The sequence below is a fragment of the Notamacropus eugenii genome, chromosome 5 (assembly GCF_028372415.1).
Source record: "Notamacropus eugenii isolate mMacEug1 chromosome 5, mMacEug1.pri_v2, whole genome shotgun sequence".
Classification (NCBI taxonomy): Eukaryota; Metazoa; Chordata; class Mammalia; order Diprotodontia; family Macropodidae; genus Notamacropus; species Notamacropus eugenii.
In genome coordinates, this window is record NC_092876.1 from 320,647,269 (window position 1) to 320,666,563 (window position 19,295).

The 19,295-nt window shown below is 40.9% G+C and overlaps 1 protein-coding gene across 1 annotated transcript in view; it reads right to left on the reverse strand.

Annotated features, from left to right (window-relative positions):
- Positions 1-18,610, reverse strand: part of HS6ST1 (heparan sulfate 6-O-sulfotransferase 1) — a 299,215-nt gene extending 280,605 nt beyond the window's left edge. The window contains exon 1 of the mRNA XM_072613482.1: positions 18,093-18,610. Coding sequence (XP_072469583.1) covers positions 18,093-18,610 — 518 coding nt within the window. The remainder of the gene's footprint in view (positions 1-18,092) is intronic.
- Between the last annotated feature and the right edge of the window lie 685 nt (positions 18,611-19,295).

The following is a 19,295-nucleotide window of genomic DNA, read 5'->3' on the forward strand; positions in this document are numbered from 1 at the left end:
GTAATAGGATCATGTAATAGGAATCTACTGTTTGATAAACCCCAGCTTCTGGGATAAGAACTCACTATTTGATAAAAATTGCTGGGAAAACTGGAAAATAGTGTGGCAGAAACTGGGCACTGACCAACATCTTACACCATATGCCAAAATAAAGTCAAAATAGGTACATGATTTAGATATTAAGGCTGACAGTATAAGCAAATCAGGAGAGCAAGGAATAGCTTATTTGTCAGATTTATGGAGAATGGAAGAATTTATGACCAAACAAGAGACAGAGAACACTATGAAATGCAAAATGGATAATTTTGATTACATTATATTGAAAAGTTTTTACACAAAGTCAATGCAACCGAAATTAGGAGGGAAACAGAAAATTGGGAAAGAATTTTTACAGCCAATGTCTCTGATAAAGGCCTCATTTCTAAAATATAGAGAACTGAGTCAAATTCATAAGAATACAAGTCATTCTCCAATTGATAAATGACCAAAGGATATGAACAGGCAGTTTTCAGAGGAAGAAATTAAAGCTATCTACGATCATATGAAAAAATGCTCTAAATCACTAGTGATTAGAGAAATGCAAATCAAAACAACCTTTTGGTATCACATCACACGTATGAGATTGGCTAACATGACAAAACAGGAAAATTATAAATGCTGGAGAAGATTTGGGAAAATTGGAATACTAATGCATTATTGGTGGAGTTGTGAACTGATCCAACCATTATGGAGAATAATTTGGAACTATGCCCAAAAGGCTATAAAAATTTGCATACCCTTTGACCCAGCAATAATACTTCTAAGGCTGTATCCCAAAGGGATCATAAAAATGGAAAAAAGGACCCACATATACAAAAATATTTATAGCAGTTCTTTTTGTGGTGGCCAGGAAATGGAAATTGAGGGGATGCCCATTAATTGGGGAATGGCTGAACAAGTTCTGGTATATGAATGTAAAGAATACTATTATGCTGTAAGAAATGATGAGCAGGGGCAGTTAAATAGTACAATGAATAAAGCACTGGTCCTGGAGTCAGGAGGACTTGAGTTCAAATTTGACCTCAGACACTTGACACTAACTGTGTGACCTTGGGCAAGTCATTTAACCCCAACTGCCTTGCCTTCCCCCTCCCCCCCAAAAAAGAAAGAAAGAAAGAAAAAGAAATGATGAGCAGGAGGACTTCAGAAAAACCTGGACTTATATGAACTGATGCTGAGTGAAATGAGCAGAACCAGGAGAACAGTGTACATAGTAACAGCCATATTGTGTGAAGACTGACAGACTTAGCTCTTCTCAACAATGTAAGGACCTAAGACAATTCCAAAAGATTCATGATGGAAAATGCCATGCACATCCACAGAAAGAAATATAAAGTCTGAACGCAGATCAAAGCATATTATTTGCTCTCTTTTAAAAAATTTCGTTGTTTCTTTCTCCTGGTTCCTCCCATTTGTTCTAACCCTTCTGTACAACATGACTAATGTGAAGATATATTTAATAAGAATGTATATGTAGAGCCTATATCAGATTGCACGCCATCTTGGGAAGGTAGGAGGAGAGACATGCAGAGAAAATTTAAAATTTATGGAAGTGAATGTTGAAAACTAAAAAGGAATAAATTGGTTTTAAAAAAGAAATTGAACACGTAATTCAATGCCCTTCTTTTTCAGATGAGGAAACGAAGGTTTTTTTTTTATTCTTATTTTTAATTTTGAGTTTCAAATTCTGCTCCTCTCACTCCCCTTCTTCTTCCCCATTGTGATTTGCTACAAAGCCAGGATTAGAACTTAGATTATAAATTGAAAATTAGTGCCCTTTTCCCAAAACCATGCTAAAGACTTTTTTGCCTCTGAACTCCCACTGCCCATAGTTTATATCACACATTTTGTCTTAAGCATGTGTGTGTGTATACACACACACACACACACACACACACACACACACATACATATACATATATATTATTACTTATGCTCAGGTCTTCTTTCTCCAACCAGATGATAAGTACCTTATAGTCAGGGATGATATGACACTCCTTTCGTGGGTCTACGGCATGTGTTTTGCACTTGTTGAAATGAAGTGATATTTCAAAGAGGTAGTTTTCTGCATACTGACACTCAAGGATATCCCTCAGAAATACAGTGAAGTACAGTTTCACACAGTATGAAGTCAATTGATTAACCTCATTATCCCAAGAAGCTGTAGAAATTTAAGATTCATAGTATCAAAATAGGTTTAGATAATTTCTTGGATAACAGAAACATGTTGTATTAAGGAAAACAAATCTGGTTGGAGTGTGTGTGCCTAATCTTTGAGAAGGTATCACCGAAGACTAGCCATAACCTCCCAAGGATCATCTTGGGTGCTTTGTTTATTTTATGATTCAAGGTCATCATTTAAAAGATATCGGAGGCAAAATCTTAGATTAAAGAAACTCAAGAGTCATTAAATGGTCATGGGGTAGTTGACCAACTCTTACCTTCAGAAGTATTTCCCTGAGAAAAGTAATCAGTAAGTCACAGATACCAACCAATGACTAATTCCTCCAATCTGACAAGACTCAGTTCCTGTTCTCTCTCTCTGAATGACCACTTTGGGGTATGCTGGTCAATTTACTTTCACTTCTCTCAAATTATCCTGAAGAGCTTTGGAACCTTTGGACTTGCTCAACCCAGGGCTTTCTCATGCAGAATTTCTCAACAGAGGTTTTAATACTGTGCACAAAGGGCATGATTTTTTTTAAAGAGTTAGTTTTTGAATGAGGCTCAGCATTTTATTTCACAGGCACAGGCTGGGCCCAAAATATAGCAATCAAGGAAGTCCCAGTGTCTTTGTCCATAGCTCACACATCTTTCCTTTATGGGCTTTAGTGAAAGAGGGTAGAACACGCGCACACACAAACACACATACACACAGATGACACTCACTGATAAAAAGAGATGAAGAGAAGTACGCAAGAACTATCAAGTCTTATCCAATGTAAGACATGACAACATGAGCCAGAGCTGACCAATTGCCGTTTAAATGGTTTAGGGCCTTCCTCCTCAAATGTTTTTAATACAAAAGTCAGAGATCTCAAGAAAACCACAACTCAAGTGAATAAAAAACTCAGTGTCTGAAAAGGGACAAAAGATTGAACTTAAAAATGTATACAAAACTTTCCTGGGAAAAAGCAGCACCACAAAAGAATTTAAGACTGTTTAGGTCACTCTTACGTTCCATTATTCTCATTCAATTGGATTATTAGTTTTTGGGATTGAGACATTGTGAGCACCAAAAACAAACACTCCCCCCCCCTCCCCAATCCAAAAAACCCAAAACCAACATAAGAGCTCCTAAAGGGATACATTTAAAAGGGGCAAACTCATCCCAGTCTCTGTGTGGGGTAATCAGATGAAATACTGCCTGTTCTACAAAGAAACTTATATAGCAAGCAACCAAAGAGCTCCTAGGGAATTTGACTGGTGGAGACTGTCTCGCCTTTGTTTATTCTGAGGGGTATCCTTAAAAGTCACTGGGCAGAAAACTTTAGGGCTTTAGTCTGGATTTTAAGATAAGTACCTCATTCTTCTTCTTCTCTTTTCCAAAGAAAAACAAACTTTTCCTAAGTATCGACCCCACACCAGACCAACCACATCAGAGTGGTGGGAAGATTACTTCTACTCCCTCACTCGGAATGCCTACCCACCCAGATTCTCTTTTCTATCTGTATCTTATCTATCCTTCAAGGTCCAGCTCAATGTATTTCTATCAATATTTTCTAACATCCATCTATCTATCTATCTATCTATCTATCTATCTATCTATCTATCTATCTATCTATCTATCTATGTACCATTTTCTAATATATAATATCTAATCTTTTCTAACATATATCTATGTATTTTCTAATATATTGACTGGAATGGTTGCTTACAATGTCCTTTGTGTGTATATCTGCCCCACCCCAACTCCTCACCCAAACTCAGAGGTTGTAAAACTCCTCAACAAAGACCTATAGTTTCTTTTGTAATTTCCTCCCACCCCCAACTCACCCCCAAGTAAATTAAGCAGAATCTCCCATAGGATATTTGTTTGTTTTCCAGATCCTTGAAAAGAAAACCAGACTAAATTGTAAAAATTACCCAAGCAGTTTTCTTATGGGGTCTGTTTTCACACACACACACACACACACACACACACACAGACACACACACACACAGACACACACACACAGACACACACACACACACACACACACACACACACACACACACACACACACACACACACACACACACACACACACTTCTGAACTTTATGAAAGCCATAGTAGACATCAGGAGTTAAGAGGGAAAGCCACAGTCAGTGGGGTGTGAGGGTTTCAGGGAAGAAGTTATAGTCAATGTACTTAATCTGGAATTATGCCTAAATTGTTATTAAACTGCCTATGCCCTCTGACCCAGCAATACCATTATTAGATTTATTTCCAAAAGGGATTAGGGAAAAAGGAAAAGAACCCATATGTTCTAAAATATTTATAGAGGCTCTCTTTGTAGTGGCAAAGAACTAGAAATTACAGGGATGCCCATCAACTGGGGAGCGGCTGAACAAGATCCAGTATATGATTGTGATAGAATACTATAAGAAATGATGAGCTCCTTGATTGTAGAAAAACATGGATAGAAGAAATAATGAAATAATGAAAAACAAAGAAATAATGAAAAACAAAATGAGCAGAATCAAGAGAACGCTGTTTACAGAAACAGCAATATTGTTTTAAGAACTTTGAGTGAATAAGTCATTTTTACAAAGGATATATGAAGGAAGATGTTATCTGCATCCAGAGAAAGAACTGATAAACATTACATTAGTAATGTATAAAATGATTTTACATATATATATGTATATATATACACACATACACACACACATATTTGTGTCTAATGGTAGCCATCTCTGGGGGGAAGGAAGAAAAAAGGAAATTTACATGATAACTTTATTATATATTTACATGTACAAGTTGCACACAACAGATTTGCAAAACATGTGCAATCATCTATTTTTTTATTTTATTACGTTATGGAAAAGCTGGTATTATCTCATAAATTAAAAATAAAAAGCATTGAAAATAAATGCCTTGAATTGAATAGGGAAGAGAGGGATTACAGTTGTTTAAGTAAGTGAATCTGAAATATGGGATTTGTTACACATGTACCAGACACCCATTTTGGGCATGTTTCTTCTGATGTTAAGAATTAAAGAAATTTTCAGCCCAATTCCCCCGACTCATCAGCCAACAGTGGAACTCAGGTGAGCTAACTGAGACACAAAGGGTAGGCTGACCAAAACTGAGTCAGGTTTCTCTGAGAGAGAGGTCTTCTATCTGAAGAAAATGTAGAACTCCAATAACTAAGAGATCAATCTGAACTCATGAAAAATATGAACTATGTAATAATTTAAAGTACTCTTTTAAATGCTCTTCCTTTTAAAAAGATATGTTATGACTCCTTATTGGTCAATAAAGTATTGGAATTAAGTAATTCACTTTAATGAGTAGATGGTGGTCAGAAGAGAAAATAGAATTAGACTGGGAGGGGCTTGAGAGGTCCTCTAATCCAACCTACTTATCTTAGACTTGAAGAGAAAGGTGAAATGATTTACCCAAAGTCACAAAGACTGGTTAAGTGGCAGCAGAGGATTAGAGCCCAGGCCCCACTACACCACACTCCCCCACCTAAGTGCTTGAACACTTTTCTTCTTTTAAAATGTTGTTTACAGTATTTTAACTGCTTAATGGTAATTTCCTTCACAGATGGAGCAAGGATGCATTTTCATACATCCTGGTCTGGATTCTATTAGGCAGCATTTAGGGAGTGTTGGATTGTCAGGGGGAGCGTCAGAAAGGTGTGAGTTCAAATGTCTACTCTGACAATGAGCACAAATACACAGGAAACTGAGACCCAGAAAGGTTTAGTAACTTGCTTAATGTCACACAGATATAGTAGAGGTGGGATTCAAACCCAGTCCTCTTTTCACTTATTTAGCTGTGTGACTTCCAAGGGGAAGTAATTTAATTTCTTCAATGACCTCACATTTTTGTGGGGATTTTGTGAGACTCAAATGAGACAATGTATGTGAAACTCTTTGCAGACCTTCAAGCGCTATATAGACGTGGGTTTTAAAGGCAAAATTCTGCTATTCTTCTCTATGGCCTCTTTCCCTCAATCTATTCTGTATACCTCCCAGATGCATCTTCCTAAATTACTGCCTACATAATGTAACTGCCTGGTTCCTCCATCTCAGATTCATTCATTCAACAAGCATTTTATTCACAAGCCTACTGTCTTCATGCCAGACAATGTGCTAGGCTCTGGGTACCCACTACCAACAGTATCAAGTTAGAATTCTTTAAACTGGCAGTCAAGGACTTCTATAATTTAGCTGAATCCTACTCTTCCAACCTTAGATCTGATATTCCCCATAACCCATCCAGGCTTTATTCAAAACCCCAGACTCACCTTGTATAATTCTTTCTTCTGCACCTTTGCTCATCAAATTGGGTGTGTGTTCTTCTCACAGCCAATTCAAGGTTCCATCCATCTTTCACAGTTAATTTCAATTTCAGTAAGGTTTTATTTAAATGTTTACTATGAGCCCAGCACTGTGTGAGTTGCTGTTGGATATTCAAAGACAAAAACACAATAGTCTCTGCCTTCAAAGAACATTCTTTTCGGGGAGGGGAACAGAGAGAGCTAACAGACAAAATGTACATAGTACACAAAATAAATGCAAAAGATATTTTGAGGTGAGGGCGGGAAAGGAGGTCAGGAAAGATATCTTGCGTAAGGTAGCACTAAATCTGACCCTTAAAAGGAACTGAAGATGTGATGCCGAATCACTTAATCTGCTTTCCTCGATTTCTGCAACTGTAAAATGGGGATAATAATAGCATCTCCTTGGCAGAGTAGTTGTGAAGATCAAATAAGACAATATTTGTAAAAAGCACTTAACAGTACCCGGCCCATTATAAGCTATATAAAGGCTTATTTCCTTCATATACAACATTCTATCTTCCATCTCTGTATCTTGGCAGGGATTGTCCCCCATTCTAGAATTCACTATTCTTTTTGATTTCTCCAGTGTTCACTTCCAACATGAAGGTGCTTGTTAATTGATTGATTCTGAGGGCTACAGCCACACTTCTTTGAAACATTCATTTTTGCACTAATGATGGGATCTAGAACTCAGAACATTTAGTCGACTCTTCATGTTACCATTAGGGAGCTGAGGCCCACAGGCTAAGTGATTTGGCTAAGACCACACAGATGGTACGGGACAGAGTTTGGATTGGAATATATTTCCTGACCCTAACATTATTTCCATACACAATACCTCCCCTAATCACATATTGTTTTCCACTGTTATTTAACTGTATGTGTGTTTGTATGTTTTTTTTCCAGTGGAGGAAGCTGGGTGGCATGATGCCAGCATTGGACTTGGTAACAGGAAAATCTGAATTCCATTATCTCAGACACTAGCTGTGTGATCCTGAGTAAGTCACTTAATCTCTCTCAGTCTTGGTTTTCTCATCTGTAAAATGGGAATAATAACCTCCCCGACAGGACTGTTGTGATATAAAATGAGATTTATATAATATACACACACACATATGTAGGTATGCACACATACATATACACACACATATGTAGGTATGCACACATGCATATACACACACATATATGTATAGTACTTTGCAAACCTCGAAGCACTGTGTAATGACAGCTATGAGTTGTTTTAAGAACAAGGACCATGCAGCTACCCTAGATTTCTCTTCTTATCCCAATATCACCATTGCAGGTGTTTAATGAATGCTTGTTCAATGCAGTAAACATGTATTAAGTGCCTACGATGTGACAGGCACTGTGCTAAATGCTGGGGATATAAAAATAAGCAAAAGACAGTTGCTTCCCTCATGAAACTTACAACCCAATGGGAGAGAAAACATGCAAACAAAGACATACAAAGCAAGCGACATACAAAATAAATAGAAAACAATTACCAGAAGGAAGCCACTGGAATTAAGAGGGGCCAGGGAAAGGCAGAAGGCAGAACTTTAGTTGAGACTTAAAGAAGCCAGGAAGGTCTGTGGTCAGAGTGAGGAGGGAGATCGTTCCAGGGACGAGGGATCACAGGGAGAATATTCAGATGTGAGAGAGAGAGGGTCTTGTTTGTGGAATAGCCAGGAAAACAGTGTCACTGGATTGAAGAGTGAGCTTTGGGGAGTTCAACTGAATTGAATCAGTGAGGGTCAAATGAAATTTGCTGTATGACAGCAGGTAACAATGATAAGCACTCCGCACTGTGTTCAAAAATGCCACAGATTAATTTAATTCAACAAATCTGATCAAACATTTAGTAAGAATCTCCTATTGCAAGGCAGTGTTAAGGCTGGGGTTAGAAATGCAATAAAAGAAACAGTTCTTACCTTCCAAGAGCTTATACTCTTCTGGGGAGGGGATTACATAAATCACATTCAAAAGAATACAAAGTAATTTCAGGGGGGAGAGTGCTATTTTAACCAACTGCTCTAATTCTACAAAGGAATATCTGACATCCACTCATCTGGTCAGCAACAATCATTAAGAATGAAATGGATATGGTATGCATCGTCCTAATGCTACTCACAAAATTTTGCCAAATGTTTTCCAGTAAATCAAAGAATAGGAGTGTGCACACTAAATTACCCTCAAAAAGATCTCCTTTTAAATGTGTCATGTAAAACAACTGAGTCACAATCACTGCATTCCAGTCCAACATGAAACCCGGTATAAGAGGTACAATCTGAAAACCAGTGAAGCAGCCAACACAGCCTAGAGCATACAAGCCCACTAAAAGCAGGGACTGTTTACTTTTTGTCTTTGTATCACTAACATTTAGTACAGTGCCTGGCATGTGGTGGATACTTAATTAAAGTTTGTGAATTGACTGACTGGTAACAAGGAGAGTTAAAGATATATCCCCTTTTCTGGTCCTCTCTTCCCCCACGTACTTCTCTTGCTGGAAGACTATAAATTCCTTGAGGTCAGGAAAAAACTGTTTTTATCTTTCGAAGTAGTGTCTTGATCACTGTTGCTGTTCAGTTGTTTCAGTCACATCTAACTCTTCCAGACTCCATTTGGGGTTTTCTTGGGAAAGATACTGGAGTGGCTGGCCATTTCCTTCTCCAGCTCATTTTACAGATGAGGAAACCAAGCCAAACAGAGTTAAGTGACTTGCACAGGGTCACACAGCTAGCATCTGAGACTGGATTTAAACTCAGGTTTTCTTGACTCCAGACCTGGCATTCTATCCACTGTACCACTTAGCTGCCCCTTGACTATATAATATAGGTTCTTAATAAGTACTTGCTGAATGAAATTGAATGTGGGCTATACTCCAAAATTAAAAAAAAAAAACAACACAGAAATTTATTAGTTCTTTACTTCTTCTTAAAACTCTTTCCTTATATAGGCTAGCAGAGCCTTTATCAGGACTATGAGGCTGACCTTTAACATCTTCAGTTCCCCATTCCTGCTCTCATTACTGTTTCCCTCATCCCCACCAAGGCTCTGACTTCTTTCTTCCTATACCTCTAAGTCACAGAGTGCTTCCTCCTAGCAGGGGTTCTTAACCTGAGATCTTAAACTTGCGTTGCTTTTGTTTTTAGTATTTTGGTAAGTATTTCAACATAATTGGTTTTCTTTCTAATCCTATATAGTTTATTTTAGTCATTTAAAAACATTCTGAAGAATCTACAGTTTTTACCAGATCCCAAAAGGGGTACATGTGAAAAAAAAAAAAAGGTCAAGATCCTCTGAGTGACTTACAGGCACCTGCAGCTTGTACCATAAATCTTTAGGATCAATAAAAGGCTTTGTTTCAATTTCAAGGGATTATTTCAGGCAACATCCAGCAGGTGGGGCAAGGGACAGTGAGCCCTTCCTAATGGCCCCAGAAATAAATAATATCATTTCAAGTTTGTATGGATTGCAAAGCAGTGTCACATTTTTATGTAATCTCATGCCCCCAACAGTCAGTGAAGTGGGTGGGGCAAGCATTATCGCCTCTATTTTACAGATAAGGCAAAAGGTAAAGTGACAGCTGACTTGAGCCTGAGTCCTAATAGGGCTAGACCAGATCACTCTTGAGGTCTCTTCCAATTACAAGGCTATATTCCTCTGGTCTCTTATAGGCTAAGCAGATTCTTCTTTAGCCACCAGCACCTTAGTTTCTGGGACATAAAGGCTTGCTTTCTCTTTTAAAAAGCAACTTCCCACCACACCCCTTTCACCTAAAGATGTCTTGCTGAAGATCTGAATTGCGAATCATCACAACCTGACTTTTCCAGAAGCAGTAGCAGCCATCAATAATAACAATAATAGCTAACATTTATGTAGCCCTTTCAAGGATTGCAAAACACTTTGCCTTCATTAATTACTTCATCAGATTTTCAGAACAACCCTGTGAGGTAGATACAGCAGGGATCATTATACCCATTTTACAAATGAGGAAACTTGTCCATCATCTCTCAGCCAACGTCAGAGGTAGAACTCAGTTCTTTGAATTTAGTTCTCCCTTGGACTCTTAGTCCCGAGTTTTTTTCCCTTAAAACCAACAAATAAGTTCTCTAATGTCCCTCTATGAAAAGAAAATCTATGCTACAATGACTTGGGAATTGTTATTTGTCTAGTATACCATGGGATCCAGCCTGAAACATGGAAGCCTAGAATCGGGATGGAGGGAAATGAATTGCAGAAACAGAAAAATCTGACCCTTGAAACAAACAAGAGCCCAGGTGGCATTCTGAATCCAGGCCTATGTTTGTTTTGCATAAGCCAAACTCTAGGCGATCTTGCTCTCCCTCTCCCAAGTTAACACTGGTGTTATTTTGTTTATTGGTTTTAAAATACTTGGGAAGAAAATGAGTTTCAAACAACATCAATGAGCAAGAAGATTTGGTTTCACCATTTCAGTGACATTTTAAAGACTGCATGAGTTACAGAGGAGAACTCATCTCACAATTCAGAAGAGCTGTGTTAAAAACATGTTGGCAGTGAGTGATTTGGAAATTTTCTTCCTCACTCATTTTTTTCTGAAGTTAATTTTAAAAACCTAGCAACTTGGAATCGTGTTTCTGAGCATGTCTGATACTCTTCAAAGCCTAGCTTGTGTCTCGATTTTTCCTTGAAGACTTCTCTGACAAAGATGCATAGTATAGGAGGGAAGGGTAGTGGAAAGAGCACTGAATCTGAACTCAGGGCTTCACTGCCAAGGGAAGAGAGGGATCAGTTTTGGGTGGAAAAAAAAAGATGATATAAAAAGAAAAGACATCAATTTGAATAACAAGATTTAATCTTTCTTTTTCAATAAGGAAGGGTAATTAGGAAGGAAAAATGTAGACTTTTATGAAAGGAAAAAAATCAGTTAAAATAAGAAAATGAAAATTATGGAAAAGTTGGTACAGTAAAATGACAAAGAATGACAGATTGTTCCTAGAGAGACCTTCCTGGTCATATAATTTTGAAGCAAAAAAATAGCGATGGAATATAAAAAGAACAAGTCATATATGGCAAAAAAAGAAAGGACACATTAATATTTTAATCTTTTTATAGAGGCCCCCAAATAATAGCTAATGTTTTCTTCCTGTTTTGTGTTATATTATAGTTTGAATTTCAGACGCTATTGGGAAGTCTGGACAAGTTATATCACATTTTTGGGGCGTGATCGTCTTCAATTAAAAACAAGGAGATCAGATTAAATAAGACCCTAAAAGTCTCTTCCAGATCTAAATCTGTGATTCTATCATTGGATGATAGTGTATATCCTTTATTGTTCAAACCTTATGATGGACCCTTAGGTATCTTTACCTCCTCAGAATTCTAGAACTTATTGCTTGTACTTTTTATTTTTAGTGATCTTTTCCTATAGTCTTATCTTCCCAACTAGACAATAAGCATTCTTAGTACAGGGATGGTATCCTAGACTTCTTGATCTCCTTTGACCTCCTCTCTCTCACCAGAGCAGAGATGTCAAATTCACAACCTTTGTGTAAAAATTCCCAAATTTGCTGCAGCAGAAATCTTCCATTAAAATGTAACTGGGAAATATTTAGCAAAAATAAATCAAAATACAATACCACATAGGTAATGTTAATTTGTGGTTTTCTAAGTTAGTGTATAGCCTTTGGAAATCTGTTTCTATTTGACACCACTGCCCTAGAGCAACAAACACAGGTTCTGGAGTATAGTAATAACTCGTGCTTAAACACCTGAATACCCCACTCCTTCCCTTGGATTTCTTTCAGTATGACTCACAGAAGAATGTTGGTGTGTCAGACAGGAGGGTTACAAGAAGCAATTCAAGTTCCTAGAGGCCATAAAGAATCATGATGAGTAAACTCTTGTTTCTACATGTTTTATTTAAAAGGAGGTAACAGTACTAAATATGGCAGTTCCTGGGTGATTGGATCACATGCAATAAACAGGATTATAATCATTCCTAGACGTCATCTTGCCTACTTGTCAAGGAAGTTCACTTCAAGTGCAATTAAATCTAATGAATGATCTAGGAAGAGTCCCCAAATGAAGACATCTCAATGTGTCAGTAAAGCTAAGCTCTGTGGAGGCAAGGTGAGCCTGAAGTCCCAAGAGACAATAGTTTCAAACAAAATAAAATGGTATGACCTGCAGTTCGCTAAAATAAACCTCCATTTTCAAGTAAAGTTTAAGAAGGCTAAGAAAGATAATAAATGTGATTCCTCAAGAACCTCACCTAAGATGTGAAGACTGAAAGGTATGGAATGAAGTAAAAGTTGTCACACATGGCCAACATAAATGTTTTTGTGAGTGTTTGTTTTGCTTATTTGTCCTTTGTTGCAAGTAAGGGTTCTACTGGGGGGAGTGGCATCACTGGAAAGTTATAGTAAAGTTTTTTTTAAAAAAGACCAATAAAACAATTTGAAAAAGAACAGTTTAGCCCTTTGAAGAAGCAAAGGAGGGATGAAATGAGAGAGACAAAGGAGTTAAGTAATCCATAAGTTAGCTATCCATCAGTAAAGTGCAAATTACAATTAACACCAACTTGAGCTTGGGTGGTCTGGCCAATGACAGTTGTTGGGTTTCTTTTCCTCCAGAGCTTCTGTTACTTTGATATATGGTGCTGCCAAAAAGAAAGTTTAGAAAGATTAAGTGACTTGCCCAGAGTCACACAGTTCCAAGGGGATCAGTCAAAGCATTTGAGACTTTGTGGTTCTCCACAGCTAGTTCTTTAGTCACTTCCTTTATCCACAGAATACCGCCCTAGGTAGCTGCCTCCACTACACCATGCCATGTAATCGCAGCTTACATTTACATAGCATTTTATGGTTCATAAAGCATTCCATATACATTCTCTCATTTGATATGAAATTGGAAGTGCCAAGGAGCTTTCAACATCAACACCATGGATCCAAAGCAAGTATGACCACTACATCAGCATCATTAAAGGACCAGTAATTATTAGCATTTCAATTACGTGTGGGTGACAGCTCTCTATGGTCAGATCATGAGCAAAACTTGTCTGGCTTTTTCATCAAAAGACTGAACATTAGCCAAACCTCTCTGGCTAATATTGACACAACCCAGGGTTTAGACAGCATACAACCCATACAAAATGAAAGACAAACATTTGCCAACTCAATTCCTAACATGCGAATGCCTGCTTCCCCCATTCCCCACTACCCAAGAAAAGGATATTAATGATTTTTAAAGATTTCCAAGCTTCATCTCAGAAAGTAATTATAAAATGTTTCCACTTCCATCCATCTCCTCAGTATTCTGAGGCTCCTAAAAGCATAGGCCAACTTCCATCAAATGCAAATGAGTCACTATGGAGAAAATAAGAGATAAGAAATTGTGAAAGTTCACACTTTCCCAGAAAACTAACAACTGTGAGCATCTCTTAGGGCTGGTCTTTCCAAAATTCAAACTAATATACAAAAGTCATATTAAGCTAGGAGAGACTTGATATAGGTATTCCAAAGGCAGACAACAAAGGATTTCTAAAAACTGCAGCAAAAGCTCACGTTTTCCTCTAGATTCATAAGGGTGTTTTTCCATATTTAGACAGTTCTTAGGTCTCCAGACAGATGGGGGCTTTCCTCCCCCCAATCTCCCCATCTCTCCAACACTGGTTAGTGAAATGTTTCAATGAATAGCTCAGCAGGTAAACCTCGGTGACAGACCAGCTTATGCACATACAAAGCCAAGATTAAGTTAGCCTCTTGAGGAGGCTCATTAAAAAAGCAATCTACCCAGTGCTTGAAACAGAAATTAAACTGAGAAGGGAGAAGGGGGGGGGGGGGGAAGTAATACGGAAGCCACAATATAGTCCCAGTGAGATAGAGAACACATAGTTTTACAAAGCAGATGCCTCCTCGTACTTAAACTGGGTTTTACAAGGAAATATCATGCTTTATCATTTCAGGGCCACCTCTGTAACCCATGACCCTGAGAAACACTAGAAACAATTTAGCTGGAGTTCTTTCATACCCTGCTCAACTGGGAAGGTAAGATGGCAGGAAGGCATTGAGATTGTTCAGTTTCATTTCTGGTTAATCAGAACTCATTTCCAACTGCTTGTTGTTGAACCATGTTTTGTCTAAATGTATGTTTAGTTAGGGGAGGTGAGGGGTTTAGGGGAATAAGGAGAGAAGATCTGACCAGCAAAGAGGATGTCTCTTCCAAACCCAACTCCTTCCAACCCCATCCTTTGGCTTTTCTTCCACTTTTTGACTGGTCTTTCTGAGTAGTTTGCAAAAGAGCTCAGCAAGCTCCAGCTACTCCTACTGGAGGAAAGGAAAAATTAAGACAGGGGACCATTACATAGTCTACACAAAATGAAATTTAGTCTGAAGAGGCTGAGCTGCAGAAGCTCGCTCACAGAAAGAAGAAAGGAATTTTCCTGATGTGAAACTAAGATATCTCTGATTCACCAACAACATCACTTCAAAGGATTGTAAAGTCTCTGAAGATGGAGAAGCATGTATTTTGCACATACATTTCCCCTCCTCCCTACAACTCTGAGAAGTGGCAGCCAAAGCAATACCCATTTATAGATAAGTCAGGATTTAGAAAGCCACAAGAAAAGGAAACAGCTGAAGCTCTTGTCCAATCAGCCGACTTTGTTTACTAAGTTAGCACATCTACCCTGTCCCTTTTTCTGCTTTGTTCAATGATGATCAGTCACCGGAACACAGAATCCTGTGATCTTCCGATGGTTCTAAGATTTCCCCCATTGTTCAATCCAACATGGAGCACCAGAACAATAAAAGGGGGTGTAACTACACTGGGAGTTTATGTACCATGCCTAGCCTGTACAATGATAAGACCCCAATTCCTTGGAAAGCATGAGGATTTTGACTTATGGCTTTTTTGCAGGTGGACCCTGCTGAATACCTTTCAAGTTTCAAAAGACAGGATGGGTAAAAGGAAGATATACTCTAGTTAAGGCTGGGTTGCGATTTTTACAAAGGGCATATGACTGGTAGTAAAACAGGAATGGTCTCTGGATTCACTCGCACCAGGTTTAAAAAACAAATCAAATCCCAAAACTAGAGAGCTTATAACAACCCTGGCAGCCATTCACTAGTGAACAGGATGAAATGAAATAACGGGTCATCCTTGAGCTGTCGGTATTAAAAAAGACAATGTGAAAAAGTATCCTTTTGGAAAATAAAATAAAGGAATTGTTTATCTTAAAAAAATGTCTCTGGCTCAGGTACCCTAATTTCACTGTTTAAATTAGGCTGGAGCAGCATTGGAGGACCATACAACCTCCTTACCCAATCAACTGATAATTCATCTAATAAGAACAGCTCCTAAGAAGGAGGCAGGTACCCCGAAACCAACTTGTCATACAACTTGGCCAATGCCAGTAACAACAAACAAAGGAGAAATCGCAGCAGCCCCAGCACTTGAGAAAATTCAGTCCTTAGGCAAACAAGCTCTGGGCTAGGTAAACAAAAGGCAGGCGGAGAAAAACTAACACTTGGACCGGTTCCCGAACTTGTAGGACCAAAGAAGGAGGCAGGCAGTTGGGGGTCACTCCAGAAAGCTAACCCGACATAAACAGAAACAATGGAGGGAAAAATCCCATTTTTTTTTAACGACTAGGAAATTGGCACCACTCAGGCCTTGAAGGTCTAAAGTCTTCTCAGTGAGAGTTACTAAATAGCTCAAGATTCCCTCACTCTAACTGACCCCCAGCACAAAACACCACTCCTCAAAAAAAAAAAAAAAAGAAAAAAGATGCTTATTAGAAACCAAAGTCCAGGTTTGAGAAGCGAGCAGCTAAACAAACTAGCTGGCACTGGAGCTAATAAGCACCTCTTCAAGATTCCCTGGCTAGATTAGTGCCTTCTCTACAGTCTGCTGTATATCTAGCTCATGCTCTCTACCTGATTCAGAGAGTCCCGGACGAACATGAAAGAAAGGTTGGGTCCATTTTAGACATTCCTGATTTTTTTTTTTTTTAAAGAAAACTCAATCCCCAAACAAATCCACCAACCAACCTGTTTCTGTCTGCAATGGGAGGGGAAAAGGTCTTATGATACATAGTTTTGTTTGCTTGTTTTTTTAATAAGGTTTTGAACTTGAAGGTAATTCTGCCTAAGGGTCCTGAGGGTAACTAAGCTACAAACAGTAGATTTCTCCCAGCCCCCAACTTAGTAAATTGACACACAGTTCTTTGTTCTTTCTACTCAAAGTGGAGAGAATTCAGTCTCTGGGAATACCTTAACCTCCATCAGCCCCCTGGGATCAGGGTGCAGGAACCCTGCTGCTAAGACCTAGTTAAAAGAGAAAGGTGACAAGCCCATGAAAAGCTTACTGGCTCCATGAGGCATAAAATCAGATTGTCTGCGAGCATTAGAAAGGTCAGTGGGGAGAAAAGATCCAGTCCAGGACTACCATACGCTAAAGAGACATGACCATATCCTTCATATTATAGGGTTCAGGTTAGTGAGGAGTGGTAATCGATTCCAATTTTTATGGCTTGGTAAATGAACGGTTTTACGGTGAAGCAGGTAGAGAATACTCTTCCAACACAAACACAATCTCCCCTCCTAAACACACACACACCTGTCTGTCTGTCTATCCGACTGTCTCTGTCTCTGTCTCTGTCTCTGTCTCTGTCTCTCTCTCTCTCATCAATACAAGACTAAGTGAAGAGGACAGCTTGCCAGTTCAGAGAACTTTGACTGAGTCAATGAATGGAGGAAGAGAAGTAGGAGATGAAGGTGGAGGAGGAGAATTTCTAGGGAATTTAAAACCTGTGCTGCCCTTCCTGAAGGATGCAGGGTCTAGAGAGGGAAAGGGTGCTATATAATGCTGAACGGTGACCATGGACATCGGAGGGCCACACCAATGCCCTAAGGTGAACGCTAGGGAGAGGACTTGGGGTAGGTGCAGAAAACCTAACCACTTACCAGATTATCTGCTCCGTGGGGCACCCTCCATACCAAAACAATAAGTCTCAACCCAAAAACCCAACACTGCCACTCTGTTGGTATGAGTGGGAAGCAAAAAAAAAATAATAATCATAAGGAAACCCCCAAAATGAAAGAATTGACTTGGGGAACCAGAGAGCAGAGAATGAAGTGGAAAACTGTCCGGTAAAGCAACGGAAGAAAAGGTGAAGTCCAGTTTTGAGGTGGATGTGGGCAGATCAAGCAAAGGAAAGAATTAAAGGAGGAATCCAATATAGAAGGGGGAGAACAGGGATAACGGCTCGGGGAAGACACCCGGTAGGGAAGGAATGGACCATATGCAGGGAGCAAAAGAAATGGGGTGATGGAGTTGGTAGGTGCCAGAAAGGAGGACAGGGTCAGGGAAAGGACGCAGATAGGAAAAGAGGGACATAAATGAAAGAACGTAAAAAGATGGGAGAAGGGGTGTCCGTGAGAGAATGAGTAGGCAGCCAGAAAGCATGGAATGTGGGGCGCTAAAGCACTAGGGAAGGCGCCCCCCTGCCCGCCAGCACCAGTTCAGGGCGTCCCCGGGGCACAGAGCACGGAAGGGGTCCCCCCTCTCACCTCGGCGTCTTGAGGGCCGCGTTCTCCCGCTTGTCCAGCACTCCGGGCACGCAGTTGGTGAGCTCGGTCCAGTCGGCGTGCAGACCGCAGCTCCAGCCGGTGGAGAAGCGCGAGAAGAGCCAGGTCTCCCTGCGGTTGGGCCGGTAGCAGGTGCACTTCTTCTGGCCGGGCCGGCAGTCGCAGGGCACCTCGAGGCGCACGTTCTGCACCAGGTGGCGGCCGAAGGTGGTGCCGCCCGTCTTCTGGATGTGCAGGAACACGATCACATCGTCGCCCTTCATGTCGAAGGTGAGCGCCCGCTCCAGCTCGCGCACCGGGAAGTAATACTTTTTCACGTAGTGCGGGTCGGGCGTGGGGAAGAGGTCCAGGTCATCGGCCAGGGCGCGGCCGCTGGGCGCCCCCAGACTCAGCCCCGGCCCCACATACTGGTACAGGATCAGCATGAAGCACACCGAGCCGGCCACGATCAGCAAGAACTTGCTGGTCCTCTCAACCATGGTCCTCCCGGCTCGCTTCATGTGTCACCATCTCCCAGGGATTTTTTTTTCCTTCGGGGAGTGGGGAACGGGGCGGGGGGAGGGAGAACGGGAGACCCCGCAACCTTTGCTTCGGGGTCTTTTCCTCCCTTTGGACGTTTTTCGAGGAAAACGCAAGAACCGGATTGTTTCTCTTTGCTTTGCTTTTTTTAGGGGAGCGGGGCGTCAGCTTCCCCCTTTCCGTCCCGATGTCCGCAGCTCAGCAGCTGAAACAACTCCGAGAGAGGCTCTCCGCGCGGGAGGGACACCGCAAAACTGGGGCGGGGAGGCGTCAATCAATCCGTGCAGCCTGCGCCTGGCGCTTCCAAAGTCGCTGGAACTGCGTCCTCTTCCTCCTCCGCCTCCCGAATCAGCGGCGGCGGCGGCGGCGGCGGCGACCCGGGCGATCGGGGAGAGTGGCGGGGGAGGGGAGCGCTCCGAGCGAAAACAACCCCCCCCAGCCCCGGGCGCCGCGCCCCCGCGCCCCCCCACAGCCCAGCAGCTGTCGCCGCCGCCACCACTCCGCCCGCGGCTCCTCCCGACGCCGCCGCGGCTGCCGCCGAGCTCCCCGGCTCGGGCTCGCGGCCGCCGGCCCGGGCGTCCTCCGCGGGGGGCTCGAGGCTCCCGGCCCGGCTACTCGGAGTCCTGGCTTCCCACAGCCTCCGCACGGTGACCCGAGCCCGGCATG